Source organism: Hemicordylus capensis, chromosome 1 (assembly GCF_027244095.1).
Source record: "Hemicordylus capensis ecotype Gifberg chromosome 1, rHemCap1.1.pri, whole genome shotgun sequence".
NCBI classification, from domain to species: domain Eukaryota; kingdom Metazoa; phylum Chordata; class Lepidosauria; order Squamata; family Cordylidae; genus Hemicordylus; species Hemicordylus capensis.
Window position 1 is genome coordinate 369,018,792 of NC_069657.1, and position 23,489 is coordinate 369,042,280.

Consider the following 23,489-nt stretch of genomic DNA (forward strand, 5'->3'; position numbering starts at 1 on the left):
TGCAGAGTTCTAATCATCATGAGAGCTACAGAATAAACCAACCTTTTCTTGATAGAGTTTGTGAAGCCAATTAGAACATTCCTGCTCATCTTCTGGGACTTCCTCTAATGGAATCCGCCTACAAATGGTAAAGAATAGAGAGTACACTGAAACACAACAATCACTCACTCTCATTTAATGCAAACAGCAATGATCCAGCAAAAATAAAATTATAAGTGGACAAATGTGTGCACCTGTAAAACTGTACAGTATAACTGAGGCAAAAGCATGGTAAAACACAAAATGGATTATTTTGATTTTTTGCCACCAGTTGCTTTGGTTACTAATAAAATGTACCACTCAAGTACATTAAGAAAGGAAATAATAAAAATGAATATACTTGCCTTACATATAAATCTGCATGGTATTTTTTCCCATTTAAAACTCCCAGCAAAGTTGGATTTTCATTATTTCTAAAGTTCAGTGTAGAATCGTACACAGCTGAAACTATGAAGGAAAGACACCATGCTGTGATTGCTATCACAAACTGGCTTTTTAAAATTTCTGCTTGCATCATTAAAATACATTTGATCTATCACACAACGGCCATCTTCAGTCATTCTCAGTAGATATTAAGTGTCCAACAGCATCTCAGGAGCTGAAAGTGGAGAGGAGAGCTGGTCTTGTGGTAGCAAGCATGACTTGTCCCCTTAGCTAAGCAGGGTCTGCCCTGGTTGCATATGAATGGGAGACTTGATGTGTGAGCACTGCAAGATATTCCCCTCAGGGGATGAAGCCGCTTTGGGAAGAGCAGAAGGTTTCAAGTTCCCTCCCTGGCTTGTCCAAGATAGGGCTGAGAGAGATTCCTACCTGCAACCTTGGAGGTGCTGCTGCCAGTCTGTGAAGACAATACTGAGCTAGATAGACCAATGGTCTGACTTAGTATATGGCAGTTTCCTATGTTCCTATGAAAGGTTAGAATGGAATACTCAAACACATGTTCAGAGAAAGCACTGAATGTTTTCCTTTTTAAAGATGCATAACCAGTGTATCTACTTCCAGGGTACATGAGAAGGCTGATGAGTTGTCCACTGACATTTGTGCAATTTGTTGTAGACACATTTCTAGGAGCAAAGCTCGTATAAACACCAGCAGGATTACACTGAGCATACTGCAGGGCAGATTAGGGCTAATAAGGCTATGTGTGAACTTCACATACTGCTGAACCAGTCAACAGTTTCCAGCTTGCTATTCGCTTGTTCTCCTGGAACAAACAGCAACACACTTACACACCCCAAACGACTGGAGCTGTACATGCCACATGCCACTAGCAACAAAAGTCAGTCCAATTTCCTTCTGCCTTGAGAATTTCTGGCTGTTCAAGGAAGATGGAATGCAGCTGGTAGGCATATTTCCTGGCATGGTAGCTAAGTCTTGGTTTGCAGCAGCTACATCCCACTGTGGCTGCTGCAGATCACAGTGGAGAGACACAGAAGGGCTCGTAGGCAACTGGCTGTGCTTCTGCATCTCTCTCTCTGGCCTCTGAGCAGGTGGACAAGGGATCTAGCTACTGCCAGAGCACCCCCCATTGTGCTTAGGCCAACACAACAAGGCAGACTGGCTATGGTCATGTTAGGCTGAGCATCCCACTTACTTAACTTTTCCTGCCTTAAGGGGCTTTAGGATACAAGTCCAGGGCTGCAAAAGAATCTGACATGGAGACAACGGCTGCTGCCTTGCCTAGACTCCTGCGTGAAGATTCACTCCTTATGTCTTTCCCTTATGTCTTTACCCAGAATGTTGGGGGCAATATGCTAAATCATTGTAAACCGCTTAGAGAGCTCCGGCTAGAGAGCGGTATATAAATGTAAGTGCTATTGCTATTGCTATTTCTTCTTACAGCAGCAGCATATGGAAAATTACTGCTATTTCACCTGAGATTCCAGGAACCGTTGAGGCAATTTCAGGGAAACAACTGTTTTAGTGCTGTGCTTTGTTTACACAACACATTGTCAATGGCAGCCCTTTGTTCCAGCTTCCTGTCTTCTGATTTCAAGGCCAGGAAGCAGCACAGTGCTGTGGAGGGAAAGCTCAGGCAAATAGAGCAGGGGGTGGGTGCTCAATTCCTCCCCCCTTGCATTTTTTTAGTTGAAAGTTCTAGCTTAAGATGCAATTTTTATTTTACACATAGTATAAAAAGTCCTACATAATCTCAAAAACAAAATCTCAATTATCTTATCTGTCTAATGACAGATATCTAATCCTCTAAAATTTTACATCATTTTTCAATGCAACACAAGAATAATGTGTCAAAAAGCAAGCAGAACAGAACTGCATTCTGTACATCAGGAGTGCTAGAGCAGGCAATGCACCCATGTTTCCAATTCCTGCCTCTTCCTGGCACATTAGCCAGACAAGGAGCGATGTCTTTTTTCCAGTTCATAGTTATTGGCCTGTTTGGGAAAGGCGTTAAGCTCCCTGAGCTGTAGAAGAGTTTGCATTCATTGCAACCCTTTCCATAATATCACAGTCAGCTTGGTTGTAGATTTCTTCAGCATGGCTAGTGGGCAAGGACAGTTTGACTCAGCACAGTGCCATGTCATTATCCTGGGAAGAGAGGGGAACCCCTCTTCTCTACAAAGGTGCTCACTACCAATGGTGCAAGTACGAAGGAGCATGCCCAGTAGCTGATATTTCAGTTCATTTACATAGGTCCAAAGATTGTATTTGTATGAGAAACCTTGGTATTTTTGATTGTCTTTCTTTAGGCACATGCAGCTTGGCAGTTGTCTGAGAGAGGGGCAGAAGAGGAAAAGATAGATAAGAAGCACCTGACAGTTTTTAACCTTACTATGAGACCCCAAAGCCTGAGTGAGCGTAGAAAAAGAATTACAACTTTAGAAATGGACATTAAAATGTCATGATCAAAATTAAAATGAAAAATGGCCTCTAGAGGTTGTGCATTCACTTTCTGGAAATGATGTATGATCAAATAACTGCTACTACTGTAATACACAAGGCTGCAGCACAAGATGAACTGACAAATCAAATTAAAGATCTGAGGAAATTGCATAGAGCTTTACATATCAGTTGAAGACAGTCCTCTGAAAGGAAAAAACTGTGCTCTTTGTTCAGCTGCCAATAAAGTAAGGATGCAAAGTCAATCCCCAATTCAAGTTGTCAATTCATATGGCTCTGCCACCACAGTGCAGTCTTTTAACTCTTAAGGGGTAGCTAGATTTTCAATACACTTTCTTCAGGCTGAAAATGGCTATTTTTCTTACTGGGGGCAGCTGAACCCCTACATATATCATGAGTCATTTACCTTTAATTGCAACACTGCATGGTCCAGCTGGAAATAGGACCCAGTATGCAAATAAAAAAAGGGGGGGGGTTATATTCATGTATTAAGAGTGTTAATGCAAACCAGAAGTGGCTCAGTTAAGAAAAAATGAAAGCCAACACGACCATCTTGACATTTATGAGTCTATGTACAGTAAAAGTGCTGAGAGCAGCAACATATTTCTGCTGTGACAGGGGCTTTGGGAGCACAGGAGAGCACTCTGGGAGAAGAGCCCACTTGCTCCATTGCACAAAAACATGCACATACAGGAATACATGGAGCTGAAGGGGTGGAGTTACTGTTTAGTCAGGATCATCAATCACTGTCCCGACCTCTCTCAGAACACACATGCACACACGTATGCCACTGCTTATGATAAAAGTCTTCTACTGACTGACACTGAGTTTGAGCTACTGAAACACACACAGACACAGACATCTAAATGGGAAATGCCAGAGAATAGGGCAGACCCCTTTAAACATTGACTAACAGCCAGAAATGTGTGTCATTAAAAAGAATAATGACTGCCATCCAGATATTCTCAGGTTTTTCATCACATGGAGTGTGTGTGCAACTTTCAGCAACCCCCTCTTCTTCCCTCTGCACCCACCTGCAACTCCCCTGAATATGTCCTTGAGAATTGGGAGACTCTTCCAGTTGGGAGTGTGCTTAGGGCTTTGGTAAGAACACAGCACTCCCAGGCAGTCAAGTGAAAATATTCCTTGAAAAAGATATCGGAATACATTTTTCTTCAGCAGTTGTATTTGTATTATTTCTTTGGACTCTTAGGGACATTTTTCAGGAGGAATAGGCAGCTGCAAAGGGAAGGGAGGGTAAATGAACGTCGTCACCACCCCATTCCCCTCGTGCAACAGAAGACTATGTCACATCAGTGCAGAGCGTTAGTCTGGACATTGACCCCTACAATTAAACTGGAGATTTCAAATAAACTAGTATAGGCTGTGCATCATGAAGCAGAGAAAAAACAAACAGCAGTAGCATAATTAAGAACACAACAAAGGAAAAAAGGACACATGTATCCTAAAAATGTACTAAGGAGGGAGACTGGTGTAGTAGTTAGAGTGTTGGACTAGGACCAGGAAGACCCAAGTTCAAATCCCCATTCAGCCATGAAACTCACTGGGTGACTCTGGGCCAGTTATGTCTCTCTCAGCCTAACCTACCTCACAGGGTTGTTGTGAGGGTACATATAACCATGTACACTTCTCTGGGCTCCTTGGAGGAAGAGCGAGATAGAAATATAAAATAAATAAAAAATAAATTAAATATTGCAGCCAAAGGGTTTCCTTATGTGAAAATACCCTACTCCCTCCCTTGTTTGCTCAAATCATAGTTTGCCAAGACATCCAAATAAGGCAAACTAGGCTAATAGTAAAACTGCCTCCATGCTACAGTTTGCTAATCAGGCTGAAGCACAGAAAAATGTTGAGCAAAATCCAGCATGAAACTAAAATAATATGTGCCCACCCATCGCTTTCTTTCACCATCATTGCAAATATAAAATATATTTACCTTAAATATAAATCTCTTACAAAGAACTGTCTATCATAGACGTGGCACCTTGCAGAGGTTCAAAAGCCGAAAGATAAGATGTTGCCCCCGCCCCCACTCCAGAAGCTCTTAATCGAAAAGGAGTAGGATAATAGAGGGAAGTAAGAGGTTAGAGTAGCAGATGATAAATGAGAGCAAATGCAGCTCTACATATGTAGATTTCATTTCAGCTGGGGATGGGGACTAAGGGGGAAAGTCAAAGGCATCATGGACACCGTGGGTTTTGAGAAGGGATTTGTAGGAGGAGAGAGAGACAGCACTAAATTGAGATCACCATAAACCAATAATAAACAAAATATTTGCAGGAAAACAGGCTGGCTGATTCAGTGGCTGCTTTGAGCCAGTGGGAATGGTAGATTCTGTTTTAGATACTTTCAACAACAGTTCACAACGATTCAAAACAATGTCTTGGAATGTGCTTCATGTGTCATTCCTTACCTACATTTCTCAAACACTGGACAGTGACAGCAAATCCCTTCGTTCGTGGCAAGAGGTGATGCTTGAGCTTGGGCAGGCCTTTGGCTTCTGCCACCTGCATGCTGATTTGGTGTTTTTGCTCGGTGAACCTTGTACCTTCACAGTGAATCAGGAACTGAAAACAAAAACACAAGAAGTCTGATAAGGAAGATAAATTGAAAAACACAACTGCAAGATATTCTTACATGGTATTGTATGCCAGTGGAGGTTTTCCATAGAGGAAAACAAGTGACCATTGCTGATCCACACATGTTAAAGCAGCAGTGAAGATAAATCACAAAAGCACACCCGACTTCCAAGCCAACAGACAACCTAGGTGCTAGAAGTAAAGAGTGCCAGGCTGCAAAGAGCATCTAGCCAGCACTACTGCAGATGCATGCATGGCTCACCCTTTCAATAAAGGGCCTGTTTGGAGCTCAGGAAAAAAACAACCCAATTTCTATTTGAAACAGTTCAATGTTTCAACCGCCATTTTAGAGGCCTGTTTTTACCTTGCGGATAACTCCGCTTACCCAGAAGTGTTCAGGATAGTCCCGGAGATTGATCAGGCCTTGCATGACAGTTTTCTGATCCTCCTCCCATTTGCGCTTGCAGAAGACCATCTCGAGGAAATACCACATCCAGCCAATGATTGGCATATAAGAAAGTTCCTTCTTTGCAAGTACCTTGGAACTCTGCATCAAAAGAACATGCACAAAAAGATTATGTAGATTTAAAAGCAAATATTTCTATGGGTACAATGAAGAAGGTGGGGGAGACATACGTACCCTTAATCTATACATTAATCTCTCTAATTTGAGAAAATGTCACTGATTCCAGGAAAATAATTGAATTTAACATTCTTCCTAACACTTATCCTTGTGAGTGACAAGCAGGCATAGCTGTGTGTTATCTGTCTCTTAACTTGATTGGGGAGACTTTCAAATATAAGAAAGTGGTTTCAACTGTGGAATATCAAACACTGAGGCGGATGTGTTTATGTCAAAACATTTGTTATACAGTTTTCCTTATTTATTTTTTTTAAAAGTTTAATCTTATTTTACACAATAAACAAGATCTGGAGAGTAACACAGTCACAGATCCATCATGCGTATTGTGTCGCCTGTGTAAGGAAGACATATAGCCTTTCCCCCAGGTCAGCTCACATGAGGGAAATAGTTGCTGAGTCACCCCATCCCTTTCAGGAGCAGCCTGGCTTGGCCTTCTCTTTAAAAGAAAACTGTTTATTTCAAAACCTTCGGTAGATTTAATGCTGCCACCGGACACTCTTTTAATCAGAGATAGGGCCGCATGGCAGGAGTGCCACAGCCAGACTTCTCTCCTTGCCTTGTTACTGGACAACTATAAAAACCTCCCACTTGAATGCCTACATGGGGTGAGAAGTCATGGTGGCTGGCTAGCAGCCCTTTGGAAATGGCTTTGCCCTAGAGGTATACCCCCACCACCCTCCCTGAGTAAATCAAACACACGGTGAGGCTTTACAAAACACAATAAAAACATGATTTATTAAAAAGCTATAAAAATAAGTTGTCTTTAGGCTTCAGCATTTTGGTTGCATTCAGGAATACTTAAAATGGTTACAAGAAAGTTTTGCAATACCCAGGATGGTTTGGAGCTATCTCTCTTCCTTACAGCCTGTACAGTGTTCCGCATCTGTGTGCGGAATGAGTTTTGTTCTGGGCAGCAATTTCAAGGCAGTGTGTGCGCACGTGCATTCAGAGTGGGGCCTTCCTGATTCAACCTGAGCGGACATCAAATTTACTGAGCCGACATCAACAAACTTGTGAACATGCGCACACCTTAGTGGGAACACTGAGCCTATATATAAGTTAGTTCATCCTAAAAGGGCTAGGTTTGGTTTTCAGGATTCTGATGTAGCAGGTGAGATGGTCAGCAACAAGAACTAGAAAACTCTTGGGGTGGAAAGCCTTTGGGAACATTCCATTTTTTAAAAAATGGCAGATTGGTTTTATAGCTAGAGAATTGTAGTAAATTGAATTGCATACCTTTTTCAGGTACAAGTGGTTACAGAAAAGTCGTGCGTTTATTATGACAAATCAATCAACAATCACTTTCTCAAAATTTAGTGCAGGAGACTGGTTAGGGAGCTTTGACAGAAAGCATAGGTTGGGGAATACGGCTGCTGGATTGGCCTAATTTCTTGAAAGATACCATAAACACAGCTGATATGACAACAATGAGAAGTGCAGTGAAATATATAAGGAGGGTATTGTTACTGGGAACCTTGTTGAGAACTGAGTGCACTACACAATGATTACTGTATTTTTACTATCCACATAACGAAGGCTTGAGGCTTTTAAAAAGGAGACTAATGCCATCTTATTTGTCATCCATCTTATTTGTTTGTTATTACTCTGTGTAAACCGCCCTGAGCCATTTTTGGAAGTGTGGTATAGAAATCTAATAATAATAATGATGATGATGATAATAATGGCTGTGGTGTTTTTGGTTAATCCATTCCTCGATCCAGGCCAACGTTTGAATGGGGCTTTAGTTACTTGTATTCCAGTCCTGGAGTAGAGGCAAGGCTAACAGACAGACAGCAGCAAGAGCGCTGAAAAGCAGTCTGCACTTGCCTCTCTCTACATAATATCTATTTCATTAAACTATTAATATCCCTGATTCCACTCCACTGCCTTGGCCTTGCATACCACAACTCTTTCCCTTGGATTCTACAGTGGCCTAATCCTATATACATTTAGTCAGAGGTGAGTCCCATTTCAAGACTGCTCCTCATTTAGCTGCATGAGATTGGGCTGTACAATCAAAAGGATTTAGTTTTTTAAAAGAGCCAGCATGGTGTAGTGGTTAGAGTGCTGGACTAGGACCGGGGAGATCAGAGATCAAATCCCCATTCAGCCATGAAACTAGCTGGTTGACTCTGGGCCAGTCACTTCTCTCTCAGTCTAACCTACTTCACAGGGTTGTTGTGAAAGAGAAGCTCAAGTATGTAGTACACCGCTCTGGGCTCCTTGGAGGAAGAGCGGGATATAAATGTAATAATAATAATAATAGCTATACTTTTAAACGCTGCTGCTCACTTGATTGATCCTGAGGAGCCAAAGAGCAGAATATCCAATAATAAAATTAATATTCTTAATTTTAGTATTAATAAAATTTGTCCCACCATCTCACATCTATGTTGAAGAATTTCCACTTTTCAGAAGAAAAGAGGCATTTAAATAGCAGTTCAACTAGGGATCCCAAGCAGTAAATGCACCAAGATAACATGTCCTCTATGGTCAGTTTCCTGTTTATGCATTTGTACAAAATGGAGAATCAATGTTTTTATATGTATATATTTGCCAGAAGTCAACTCACAGAAATTTACATTTTCTATAAAGTACCTGATCTGCCTGATTTTACATGGCCCCTAATATTGCAATATGAACCTGAGATTTTCGTATTTCTCAAGAGAAGGAAAAACTGAACTTGCTTTTATAGACAGGACAAACTTGTAATCTACAATTCATTTTCTCATTAGAAGTCTTTGAGAAGTTAATATTATTACTCCCTAATGAATTACTACAGATAACATTACTTATTTGAATTTATAACAATCCCTATCCTAAAGGATGGCAATCATTTAAAGAGAAGCTAATCCATTATAACCCAGTTTACCCAAACTTAAGTAGGAATTCATCTATTCCATTTGCCACATCTATATACCACCCTATATAAAATCTCAGGGCAGTTCACAATCCAATCAAACAAAACCTAAAAATAATATAAACAGATTAAAACTTTAAAGCATCATAAACGAAAAGCCTGATAAAACAGGTATTTTCAAAAGTCATTTAAAAACAACTAGAGATGGGGAGATTCTGATTTCATTGGGGAGTGCGTTCCAGAGCCTCAGGGCGACCCTAGAGAAGGCCTGGTTTTGGGTCGCCACCATGCGAGCTGGTGGCAACCTCAACCAGGCCTCCCTGATGATCTTAATAGGCGGCGAAGTTCATAATGAATAAAATATATCGATATAATACATATTACACACGCACACACCTCATACAGATATAGGAAACACTTGGCTACCAATTGTACTTCTTACCCTCTAGGTTTCTTTCAGGTTAGCCTTCCATTTAATTTACAAATAATAGACACAATCCAGGCTAACAGCCTGAGCCTATCCATGTTTATTTCTAACTAAGGGTCAAACTAGGTATACAGAAAATTTTGTTTTAAAATAGAGATGCTAAATCCTGGAAGTGTCACTTCTTTAACTAAAAACAAATGTGGAGGATGTGTCCAGAGTCACATCAGGATCCAAATTAAGGAGGGAGGGATCAACCTCATCTCCTTATGCTCATTCCCCATTCAGCACTACCCTCCATACTGCTATTTGCAGTACACACAGCTGCATGTCTAAGTTTGTCCCTAGAATAAAGTTCAGTGGGCCTTGTTCCTCAGTAAGTGTGCATAGGATTGCTGTCCAACAAGTTATACATGTCTGAGTCCTGTTGATTCGGGAGCAGAAAGCTAATCACTTGCTTAACAATCACCTAACGAAATGGGGGGACGGGGACTTAGAACTATTGATTCAGTTGGAGAGTGCCAACTAAAATGTAATTACAACTGGCTACAGCACTATTACAACCCAGGGGAAAGGTAATGAGTTATTCCTATAAGAAGCAGGCTTAAGATCTGTCCGATTTAGGCAGATGTAACATCATCCACACACTGCAGCTTGCATTCGAAAAAACCCTTCTATTTAGTACCGAAAAACAGTGCCTTAATTGTAACACCAGTTTCAATATGCTCTTTGTTCTTTCTTTTTCATTCCCATTTGTCAGCTTCCACTTTGTCATTAAGATGCCTTTTTGAACTGTCAAAACGGAAACTGGACTACCAATTGTGTGAAATGTTGCTTCAGCATCAAGTGAAAAATAAACACTTCTTATACTGAATGAATGTGGCCATTTTATTCCTCCTCCTTGGCTTTTAAAATACTACAACTTCATGTCCCTAACGCACAAAAGATTGATAGAACATGACAAGTTGGTTCACACGATTGGGCAGGCGGGGTAAAAAGGCTTCGCTTCACTCACCTTCCCCCCAGACAATTGACAGAATGTTGCTGGGAGTGCCAGCCCCACTCCCACATGACCCATCTTCAGAGAGCCGGGATAACGTGAGCCAGCCTCCAGGTATCCCACCATGCACCGCGCACTGAGCACAATGCATTGGGGGATTCTTGCATTGGGGAACCCGGTGCTGGGTTTGGTGCTACAGGACCGCCATGATCCACATGGATCCCAGTGGTTCTCATGGGCAGCCAAGTCCAGATTTGGCTGCCTAACCCTGGGTGTGGCTGCTTGTGAGATCAGCCTTAACATCTCACCAATGATAATGGTTCAATGTAACATTTTTGACCACAGAAGTCAGCCAAACACAGAGGCTCTTGTGGCCAATTTTACCATTCATAAAGCCGTGGACATCATGGGCAAGTGGCTCAGTTCCCACTGTCCACATTCCAATTCTGAACCATTCAGTGAAATTATCTTGTTGGTGATTTTTTTTAAAAAGTGTGTGTCCTTTTGCTTTGACTATAAGGGCAAGGGAGAACTGATCTGGTTCCTGATTTCATCTTTGATCCTTATTTACAAAAGTGTGTGGGGGTGCGGGGAGAGAGAAATGGAAAATAATTTGGCTAAATGCAAAAGCATCACATGTACTTTACAGTAATGAACCACCACAACCCAGGAAGATAGAGAAAAGACTCCTCCCACTTTTAAAAAACAAATGCATTGCATACCCCTACATGGAGCCTCTCTCATGCCCCCATACTCATATACGATATTGCATGCATGAGTTATATCCTTGTTTTTAATGGAGGCAGCAGAAGAGAGCGTGCATTTCTTTCAACAAGACGACCTATTGAATGATATAGGCTGTTCATGCAACAGATCGTTAGCAAGAAAATCCTTGAATCAGAACAATAAAATGGCAGCATCTGAAATATCACAATTTTGTTACTCTAAGATTTCTTTTTAAAAAACTGATTCAAGAGGAGTTTAAGGTGCTTACAGATTTACTTGTGTACCAAAAAGAATGGATGAGCTAAAACAGTCCCCTTTGTTTCTGTGCCAATTAAAGAGAAAACATGCTAGTCTCACAGACTGTGCTTAACTTAGCCTCCATACACCCACAATTTCCTTTAGTCTTTAATCCTATTCCACTGTGGGTTGAGGGAGACAGACAAGGAGGCTGATGGGGGGCCAATGTAATGTCAATCAATCAATCAATGAAATATATGATTTTACGTTCTAGATTCTGACCACCAACCCCTTACAGAGGTCATCTAAAGCCACAGGGCACAATCTTGTAAAGGCTGAATCAAAAGGAAAAAAGCAAACTATTCAAGCTTATCAAAACAAACTTTGCAGGCTTGTTCTGCTTATGCATTCTGAAGATTTAAATTATTCATTTTAAAACAAATCCAGCCTGTGTGAAAAGACCAGTCTTATACATGTTTAATCATAAAATGTGACTTGCCACCTCCAGTATCTTACTGTGTGTTGCTTCACAATTTAACAAGTAGTGCCCCTGTGCCCATCTGCCCCCAACTGTGTGTCCATCCATCCCTGTCAACATATGCCATTTCCCCAAACCAAAATCAAAGCCTATCAAGACAGCAGATAAGTGTGCCACTGAATCCATAATGTCCGGAGCCTTAGCGTTCCTCCAACCTGCAGAGGAAGAGAATTACATGTGAAGCCCCTCCTTTCAGATTGGGGCTGAAAGACCAAGAGAAAGCATGGACACATGGGAGCAAGCACAATATGCAAGACTGCAGAATGTGTTTACTGCGTATATGGCATAAGTGTTAAGGTGGGTACTTTAAAGTGTCCATTATGTTTGGTGCAATAGTGAATTTGTAAGCACCTTCACTCTGATTAAATTGAAGCATTATTGTTTTTAAAGGACATTCAGTGAATCACTTGTGGGTGTGTTAATTTCATTGTGGATCTATACTACTTAGTAGAGCTGTGTATGTACAAAAAAATTGGATCAGATCAGAATCCAATCTGATCTTGAAAATATTGGATAACTGGGCCTCTGGGGATGTTGAATGTTTGGTCACAACTGGATTTATAGCCAGAAATCTGACTTAACATGGGATTGTTTCCCACAGAGTAGAGGTTAAATGGGGAAATGGAAAGAAAAATCAGAAAAAGGAAAGAGCTGGGCATAGGACTTGGATATTTTGGCACAGGTGAAGTACATGTAAAGTGAATCAGACAATTCTGCAATTTTTGTTTCGTCTTGTGAGGTGATGTACAAGAACACCAATTACCACTGCCAGAATGGTGCTCTTATGCAAGAACCCCTCATAAAAATCATTAAAAATTGTAGAATTGTCCGATTCACTTCAAATTCCTACACAGAGTCTTGCCAACATGTACTTCATCAGTGCCAAATTTCTGGGCCCAACTCTTTTTTTCCCCTGATATTTTTTCCATTTCCCCATTGACCGCCCTGGGGAACAATCCAATTTTCTTAGGTTTCAAAATGATGGTGCTTCTGACAGTCCGGCATGAATTCTCACAATTCCAATCCAATATCGGGGACCCAGTATCAGATCAGAAATTGGCTGATTTTTTAACTGATTGCAGTGATGTCAGATCAATTCCAACATTGCTTATATGACTTTACACAAGTCTAATAAGTCTTTAACAAGTCATCTGATTTATTTGTTGTTTCTCTGTGTAAACCGCCCTGAGCAATTTTTGGAAGGGCGGTATAGAAATCAAATCAAATCAAATCAAAATCAATAAATAATACTTTGCATCCGTGCTTTAAGGTATCAGACGCACTTCACACACACACACACATCTTTGCAATCTTTACATCAAGTATGTAATGATCCCCACATTATTCCTGGTTTTATTATTCCTGTTTGTCCAGTAGTTCAAGAAGTATACTAGGCATACAATGCAATCCATTTCAGCTTGTGGGAGCCTCTGTTGCCAGACTTGGCTTTTTTAAAGCCAAATTTTGGGTTATGGCCCATTTGACTCACGAGTATACCCCTGAGGTTCTGGTGGAGGGCTGACTAAAGCTGAAGCAGAATGGCTAACAACCCTGGAGAGCTGTCCACTGATCGCACACCTCAAGTCAAGCAAACACAGCAGAATCTATACAAAAAGAGAGAGACAGGAGAAACACCACACTATGCCTCATAGGCTTGCAATTTAACCTTAAAATTCCCTAATATCAAAAGACAGTCAGACGACCCAACACCTCTTTCATTCAGTTTGCTTGTTTCCCTAATCAAAAAAGAACCACCAACAGGCCTATTTGAATTCTTATCTCATGCAATACATATGAATCAATCCTCACATCCAGAATATTTTATGGGGTACCATTCCTACTCCAGAGGGTTACTGCATGTCTTAACACACCCCTACACACACACACACACACACACACACACACACACACACACACACACACCGAAAAACTGACTGGCAGAAGCAGCAGAGATGAAGTTTCATCACTGTAACAAGTTTTAAAAATAGTTCAACATGTCCGCATAGATTGCAAACGCGCAACAACTCTAGATGTCTACAGTGAATATCATTAGACTTCAAGGTATAAGACGTAGCCTCCTGAATAACTGAAGGTCATCACTTCTGAATAGGAAGAAGGATATGCAACAATGACATTAATTCCAATAGGAAGACCATCAAATTAAGCACTTTCCCTCTAGTTCTGGACTAAAATTAGTTCTAGGACAAAAGTTCCATATATATGTTGGCTTGTAAATAATATACTAAGCCTCCTTCCCTTAGGTGGCCCTAGACAAATTTCAGTGCTGAACATGTGTAAAACTGACGCAATGATAGTACAAGGGAATTTCAAATGCCAACCCAATCAAGTTCACATGGCAAGCATCTATAACTAGCTTCTATAATAATTTTCCTACTTTGCAAATGAGTTAAACCAATGGCTGCTTCACACAGGCATAGACTGTACATCACTTGATTGTTCAAGAGGGTTACTCTTCACTGAATGTGTGAGTTATCCAATGAAAAATATCATATTTGAGTAGATATCAGGCAAAATAGTTCTATATGTTGCCATTAATCTCCAACAACCCACTCACAGATGCAAGCCATTACAGTGGTCCCTCTACTTACGAAATTAATCCGTTCCGAATGCACATTTGTAAGTCGAAAAGTTCGTAAGTCGAAAAGCGGTTTCCCATAGGAATGCATTGGGAACGGATTAATGCGTTCCGGAGCCTAGAAAAAAGACCCAGACCCCCAGTAAGGCTTGCAAACTGCACAGGAACATTTCTTTTCAAGAATAAACAGGCAGGCAAGTCAAGGAAACCGCATGTAAAATTCATAAGTCGAGGAAACCCCATCTAAAAATTTGTAAGTCGAAAAAACCGCATCTAAAACCGGATCTAAAACTGCCGTTTGTAACTCGAAAAATACTTATGTCGAGTAGTTCGTAAGTCGAGGGACCACTGTACTTGGTACTACGGATGTGCAGAACCGGTTTGATCGTAAACCGGACCACCATGAACTGGGCTGATTCAAGCGGTTTGACCATGAACCAGCCGATCAGTTCACCTGAACCACTTTGCAGACATGTGGTTCAGTTCTAATTCAGTTCAAATTCTGACTGAACTATGCCAAACAGTCCATGCACACCCCTACTTGGTACTACCATTACAATATTAGGATTTAAGCTCATTAACGTTGAGAAACCAGAGATTTGATTGGAAGACTTGCTTGTAGCCGAGGGGAGAGATTTATCTCTCATCACTGCATCAGTGTTCTCATTCCAGTTTTGTAGGGATAGTACACTGGCTTGTCTTAAGAACTAGTGTTGAACTCAAGTTTTTGATTGTAGCCCAACAAAAACTGCAACTTGCACAGCTGAACCCACTGGATATTAAGATCCCTAACTTCTGGACTTTTAATCCATTGTTTTTTTAAAAAGCTACATTAGTTAAAATTTCATATAGGCAATTCAGCTGTATTAGAATGCATAAAGTTTAAAGGTACTTTGGAAACATACCTTTTATTTTCCTAAATGCAATAGTTAAAATTTCTGGAAAAAAGAACACTTACATTTTTCCCAGTTATGGGGTTTCCACTGATTTTACCTTCTTATATCAGTGAACCAAAAAGGTTTCTTCCATATTTCAAATACAGTTTATAGCAAGAGGCACTGAGATTCAGATGACTAACCTTGCATAGTATATGCTCCCTGCCTCTCCCAGCCCCAAACTGCAGGCCAGGACTAGGGGCCCTTAGCACCCCTTCTTTTATTCTGAAACAAGGTACAGTTGGCTCCACTTTATAGTAAAGTATTTCCACACACGTCACAACTCTGTAGTTTAATTCATGGAACAGTTCTCAGAAAAATCTAGAGATATCTCTGCTTATCTTTGAAATAAAAAAGAATGCTGATTTTGCTATATGAGTGTACACACAAAAGCTTGTGAGAATCTTGAGATCAAGGCTAGCCTAAAATCTAACAACTTTGCACAGCAGATCATGTACATACATCAAATAAGTATTTTAGAAGTTAGAGAAGTTATCACCTCTATAACTTCTAATATATTTGCATTTCAGTACCAGACAGTACCGCCGTCTTCCTTGCCTGTGATTCTCTGCCCTATGTTCTTTATCCAACACTTTTTCTAGTGAGTGTTAATTTGCTGTCAACTGATGTTTAATTCATAGTTTCATTTATTTATACAAACACATATACACATAAAAGACAGTCCTTAAAACAATCTCTAATTGATTTCTAAAAATATGTAATTTGAGCTTCTACCTAAAGAAGGCAAAATCTCTCTCTCTCTCTCTCTCACACACACACACACACGCACGCACACGGGAACCCCCGGGGTGGAGATGATTGCCACAGGTATTCAGGTAAATGTGGTGAGCTTCATGTCAGGGCTTTCCCCACCCGGGTCTTGCAGGGAGGACCCCCTTGGGCAGGAGAAGTAGTAGTCATCAATATGCCCACCTGGAATCTTTCACACTGGCCAAGGCAGGGAGATGTTGCCTCGCTATCAACTGACAACGTAGCTTTGCAGGATCAGCTCTCTCAAGATCTCAAGGCAAGGTCTCACAAGACTTGCCCCAGCTATCAGGAGCTATATAAGCGAGGACTGGCCAGTGATGAGGAGGAGGAGGACTTGATGTGAAAGGAGCCATGGGATGCTGACTGAATTTTGGGGGTAGCAGCAATTGGGCAGAGCTGGTGAATGGGACAAGGCCTGCCTGTAAGCCTTAAAGCTCCTCTGGCTTATAAATCCGAGGCCACCTCAACATCCTTTGGCAGCAGAAGGCAGATGGCTGTACCAAGAGCCTGAAACAAACAAACACACACACACACACACACACACACGCTCACTCACTCACTCAAAATCATAACTTGAATTTATGGTTGGCCAGCACCTCCTGAAGCACAATACATTTCAGTGAGGTCAGATAAACCACAAGCCATTGAGTGATTTACCTACGTGCGAGGATCAGTCCTCAGAATACTTAAACCACAGGATTTAGAAGGAATATGAGCTACAGTTTAAAGACAGTAGTTAATGACTTCTCCCTTGACCCTCAGTTGCTTACCTCACCTTTCACAATGACACTTAAGTTTAGAAAGTCACAGAAGAAGATTCTAAGGTCAACCACATTTGGTGTGTTACATCATCAATACACCAAAGTTTTTAGAGGGTTTCCCCTAGAATTTTTTTAACATGTTTTCCTTATGCATGTGTCGAAGTTTGGTTTGCATTCCCGACTTAGCATATTAGTGTTACATACAAGGCTTTAAGTGACAGTCCTGTTCCCTTCCTCACCCATTTATACAGATATCCAATAGTGAAATCAGGAGTTTGTTTTTGGCTAAAAGATTATAATGTATTTATTTTGTTCTCAGAGCACCACTCCATTTTTTAAGTGTACAATAGGGGTGTGTAAGAACCATGGTTTGAGCACCAGTTCAGCACGGAGAGGGGAGCAGTAGCTTTAAGAAAGAGCAGAGCAGGTTCTTACCTGCTCTCCACCACTCCATACAGCTTCCTGCTGGGGCGGTGATCAGCCCAAGTACCCCCGTGAGGCGCCAGCACACACAAGGCATTCATGCATGCGCAGTCACCATTTGCATGGTCAGCAACACCATGCTGATGCCATGTGCATGCTGGCGCTGTGCGGGGGTACTTGGGCCGAACGCCACCCCAGCAAGAAGCAGGTAAAGACCTGCTCTCCTCTTTCTTAAAGCTCTCACTTCCTGCAGCGAACCGTGGTTCATGCACACCCCTAGTGTACAAAGTCAAGCTCTAATCATTTTTATATCCCATCTCACAGTAGAGAGATTTCTGGAGAGGGAAGCAGTTATTCATTCACAAACAATCATTTAACCACAGTAGTGTGCATGTATTCACAAAATTAAGCACACCACATAAAATGCTGAAAATGAAAAGGGGGACCAGTTTTCCCCTTCACTGTTCTTCCACACCTGAAAAGAATCAGCATTTTCATTATATTTCTGTTCCTGAGACAGCAGGCTTGCTAGAGGAAAATCCAAAAAAGCAGTTGTTGAGTAAAAAAGCAGAGGTTGATGGGAGAGGAGAAGCAGACAGATTCATATATTAAGTCTGCATCAACATGAAATATTTAATAAGTGTAGGTAAGCTGTAATTTTAAAAATATTTCCTCATTTGATTAACCTAAAAGTTTCGACCAAACATTTAAACTGCTATACCAGCAAAGAATAGGATGCATGCTTGTTGTTGTTGTTAATCTGATTTCTATTCTGCCCTTCCAAAAATGGCTCAGGGCGGTTTACGCAGAGAAATAATAAATAAATAAGATGGATGGATCCCTGTCCCCAAAGGGCTCACAATCTAAAAGAAACATAAGATAGATACCAGCAACAGTCACTGGAGGATAGGGCCAGTTACTCTCCCCCTGCTAAATAAAGAGAATCACAACATTAAAAAGTGCCTCTTTGCCAAGTTAGCATGGCTCCAGAGCATGTTTAAATTGTGCAAGTAGTAACCAAAACCACACAGTTTAACATGTTCCTATTTGTACCCTAGTTATTTGAATCCACAGAGATCAGAGCTGTTAATTGGGAAGCACATTTGCATTGCAGCATATATATATCTCCCTCCCCTCTCTCTCACTCTCACACACCCCTCTATCTGCTGCTGCCACCGCCACTATCCTGCCATTGCAGCTGCAGGTGGATGCCAGCTGACATTCCCAATCCAGAACTAGCAGTGGAGACAGAGTCACATACAGCTACCTTATCCCTATGCTGCAAAAGCACCATGCTAGGGTGCCTACACAGACAGCTTTGTATCTAGTCCTAGTCAGGCATTTCATTTTACATACAGGTGTCTGTACTTATGTATACATGTTTTTGTGTCAATGGTTGTACATGCATTCACCTAAATAGGTGTTTGTATTCATTTTAAAAGTAATCCTGGGAACAAGTGCCCTCAAGTGCAGGATACAAATCGGAAGTGTACTACTCTATGTCAAACACAATGTTTAAATAACCGTATATGCGTATACTGATGATATATATTCAATACAACGTGTTAATAGGGCTTTTAATTCAGGGCAGCCACTTCCGTATTTTCTTGAAGGCAGTTGTTATTTGACACAGATGAGTAACAAGACAAATTACACTGACAGGGTTAAGGATTTCCTCATCCTACATTCCCAGGCTCACTGACAGGTGTGGTATTTTGCCTATTACAAGCTCTTTTAAAAATGCAATGGCTTTCCAGTTTTAACCCTCCCTGTAAATGGGCTGAACTGCAGTAATCACTATTATGTATACCAGAATTCCACAACTTGTAACCACCAAACTGCGCACAACCTACAAGTCAGACATGGCAGCCCACCAAAAAGTCAATATATGTCAGGTTTTGGCAAGTTGCTTGGAACTGCTATAGGAAGGGTTTGTAGAGACCTTAGCACTCAGACAGCCAATCTAAGGCTCTATAGCAGTTGTTGGAATACAGCTCCCATCATAGGAACATAGGAAGCTGCCATATACTGAGTTCAGACCACTGGTCTATCTAGCTCAGTTTTGTCTTCACAGACTGGCAGTGGCTTCTCCAAGGTTGCAGGCAGGACTCTCTCTCAGCCCTATCTTGGAGAAGCCAGGGAGGGAACTTGAAACCTTCTGCTCTTCCCAGAGTGGGTCCATCCCCTGAGGGGAATATCTTTCAGTGCTCACACTTCTAGTCTCCCTTTCATATGCAACCAGGGCAGACCCTGCTTAGCTAAGGGTACACATCATGCTTGCTACCACAAGACCAGCTCTCCTCCCTTAAAAATGAAGAGGGCATAGTGAACAGCCAGGGCTTGTATGAGTTGTTGTCCAACAACAGCTGGAAGGCCTCGGATTGGCCATCCTCGCCTGAGCAGGCCACAATACATGGCTGCTGATGAGCTATATTTGATAGGTCACAAGTTATAGAGGCTTGCCACACACCATCATGCGCCATCTTTCCTCCAAACAATTCTAATATTTCTAAACCAAAACAAGCAAATAAAAGGGTAGATTAAGAGAATTCAAATCAAATAAACTGCCACAGAAATTGCATAAACTCTGTGTGATCGCAGATTTGCTATTTAAAGTTAATTGTTTTAAATACTCATTCAGAACTCACCCCTAAAACCCCAAATCTTTCACAAAAGTTCCAACCACAGAGAAAGTCAATTTCAAAGTTGTGATTAAGGATTACGATGGCATTCTCTTTCCCGTACTTGTGGCAATTCTGTGGCTCAGTGTAGAGGGTGCAAGTAGTGCCCGACCACCATTCCAGCAACATCACCAACTCTGGAACAAACAATAATAAATCAATAAATATACATAGTAGACACGTCTCTATACACCAGTCATTTGTCAGAGCATTCAGTCTCATCTCCACAGAAGATGATGAAAATGGCTGAAGCCTCTCTAAATAAAAACCTGTGCTTACAATGAGCAGATACGCTGTACAAGCAACAGGAACATGTGGGGAGAATGGATGAGGAAAAGAAAAGTATATTATCCTCTTAAGCACTGGCTGAAGGAGCTGGTGTCTGGTTTTAGTTTTCTGTAGGGCCCTTGTGTTTTTACCTGCCATTTATATCACTAGGAATAGTGGAGAAGCTGAGAACAGGTCTCTCCTGCAAAGAAGCATCCCAATGAAAGTGTTAAACAAAAAAAAAGGAAACTAGGAACTGGCACTCCTCTGAAAATGTATATGGGCAGAGCACCTGAAAGGCTGTCCTAGGACTGCTCTCAGAGACTGGGGTGACTGGGAATGAATAAAACAGACCAAAAAGAAAACAATTTTTTAAAATTTATTTAACATGTTTGTATACCACCCAAAACACAAGTCTTTGGGAGGTTTACAATAAAACCAATAAAAAGGTTAAAACATTACAATTTAAAATTTAAAACATTAAAGTTATTAAAAACTATTAAATCACTATCTCATTAAAAGCATGGGTGAACAAATGTGTCTTTCCTCACATGCATGCACACAGCCCAATGTTCCTCAAAATCTGTTTCCCATGAAATATCATATGCTCTCTTTGGGTTTTGTTACTTGCCCTTTTTCAGTGCAGCCTTTTTTGAATACTCTTGAACAAAGCATTTACCTTTTTCAAGAGAATTACAAAGTTGAAAGCTAACTAGAGCTTATAGCAGTATGCTCTAAGGCAGTTCACATGACCCTAATGAGGATCAGGAGCTGTGCATGCTCCCCTTTTTTGCATGTGTGAGAACGAAAAACCAGTTAGGAGGTGCAGGCAGAGATGGTCTGCTAAGTGGCAGCTGCTCCCATCCTAATCAGCAGCTGTACTCAGCTGCTGAATGAGGTAGGAGGAAAAGCCCTCCTACCCAGCTGCCACTTAGCACACCATCTCTGCCTGCGCCTCCTACCTGGGTTTTCATTTGCACACATGCAAAAAGGGAAGAATGCACAGCTCCCGAACTTGGGTAGAACATTTGTCCTATCCTAATTAGGAACATATGAACTGCCTCCCTGCAGGGGCGTAACAAAGCTGGATTGGGCCCAGAGACAAAATTTTAAAATGGGCCCCTCGCCGATACACACACACTTCACAATATATAGTGCACACACACTCACATCCCCATTATGCCAGCTTCTCTAGAAAACTCCATTCCCTCGCTTTAACCCCGTCCCTCCACCCTCCCATGGGGAAGAGTGCTCCCAGCTCAGAGTTGCTTCTGCAGACAAGGACTTTGCTGCATGCATGCAGCCTTTGCTCCAAACTTGGGGTTGGCTTTTCCACGGCACCAAAGCTCTGCGGGTGTTGGGGAGTCATGTGACTTGCCTCTGGGGGGCCCCTCGAGGCGTGGGGGGCCCCAAGCAGCCGCCTCCCCTTGCCTAATGGTAGTTACGCCACTGCCTCCCTGTGTCTTAGAAATAGGCTGTGTGATTGAAATTCTTCTCCCTCTCACACAACACTAGAACCAGGGGTCATCCCATGAAATTGATTGCCAGGAAATCTAGGGCCAACAAACGGAAGTACTTTTTCACACAACGCATAATCAACTTGTGGAATTCTCTGCCATGAGATGTGGTGACTGCCAACAACCTGGATGGCTTTAAGAGGGGTTTGGATAACTTCATGGAGGAGAGGACTATCATCGGCTACTAGTTGGAGGGCTAAAGGCCACCTCCAGCCTCAAAGGCAGGATGCTTCCAAGTACTAGTTGCAGGGGAGTGACAGCAGGAGAGAGGGCATGCCCTCAACTCCTGCCTGCGGCTTCCAGCGGCATCTGGTGGGCCACTGTGTGAAACAGGATGTTGGACTAGATGGGCCTTGGGCCTGATCCAGCAGGGCTGTTCTTATGTTATGTTCACCCTAAAGCTTAATTCTAAATTGGTTAGCTTTTGTATTGTGTAAAACAGAAGCAGCCTTGGAAGATTTTCCCATGTTTGCTTTAAATCTTACTATTTCCATTCTCTCTCGTTCTTCCATTGTCAAGAGAGAGTCACCAATGCCAGTGTACTATAATTCTAGCATCATGCTACAACTTTATTGCCACAGTAATTTATTACCCAGCAACCAGCAGCACAGCAGAGCAAAGTCATTCAAAACATATTCTCATCTGCCACCTCCTCACTACCACTGCAAAATAGCTAGCTTTCCATTCTTCCTGTAATTAAATCCTCCCCTCTTTCTTGTTCACAGCAACCCTAACCTACAAAATATCAAAAGGTGGCCGTTGTGAGCCCTTCTCCAGATGTTTTGAATTAACACTGCACAAATGAGAATGTACATCTCTGTTTCTATAAATTCTGCTCATTTCCCACTTGTTACATAGAATAGAATCTTCCTACTTGTAAAAGGTTATTACCATTCAGGCAAAGCAGAAAGGCTACCATTCTGAGTATGGAGAAGGCAAATTACACTTCCAGTTTTTTCTAAAACAACTGCTAGTTAATAAAGATCTGGTGTTTTAGGACTCTTAGTGGCACTGCCAAAATCAGATCAACATTTCTCCTACCCGTTTCCTTCTATTGCCTGCGTTACCCATTGATGGGCAATTGTCTGACATAAGAGACAATGACACCAAGCCTGATTTTAGCATCAGTTACATATTGCTGTTAGAAGATAAGTAACTTAACATTTGAGTTGTTTTAAAAACTCCTGGGTAGATGCTGTCTGGATCTGGCAATTTGCTAATTTTTATCCTATTTTCCTTAAGGAAAGAAAGCTTATGAGATCACCTGGGGGAGAGAGAGAGAGAGAGAGTATACATGTGCAAGAGCCCCACCCCATCAACTTCGCAATGCCTGGACCAATATGAACCAAATTGGATATTGTTGTAGGGATCCATAGCGTAGTTTGTGATGTCATTCACTCAAATTCAAGATGGTGGGCATGGGAAGATTTGAGGCACAGGTGGGCTAATGTGAACCGTCTAACCAAATTGAACCAGATTTGGTACAGTTGTATTGAGTGACACGTAGGGACACCTCAATGGCATAATCTGTGATGGTGTCACCCACCACTTTTCAAGATGGCAGATGTGTGAATGTTTAAGGCTGAAGTGGGTTAACTTGCAGGAATGGTAA

The 23,489-nt window shown here is 41.5% G+C and overlaps 1 protein-coding gene across 4 annotated transcripts in view; it reads right to left on the minus strand.

Moving 5' to 3' along the window:
- The window catches only part of AGPAT4 (1-acylglycerol-3-phosphate O-acyltransferase 4), a 92,091-nt gene that overhangs the window by 16,497 nt on the left and 52,105 nt on the right, over positions 1-23,489 (minus strand). For all 4 annotated transcript variants that reach the window (XM_053295134.1, XM_053295110.1, XM_053295118.1 and 1 more), the window contains 5 exons: positions 20,061-20,230; positions 5,884-6,045; positions 5,333-5,486; positions 384-486; positions 43-118 (listed from right to left, as the gene is read on the minus strand). In XM_053295134.1, coding sequence (XP_053151109.1) covers positions 43-118; positions 384-486; positions 5,333-5,486; positions 5,884-6,045; positions 20,061-20,230 — 665 coding nt within the window. The remainder of the gene's footprint in view (positions 1-42; positions 119-383; positions 487-5,332; positions 5,487-5,883; positions 6,046-20,060; positions 20,231-23,489) is intronic.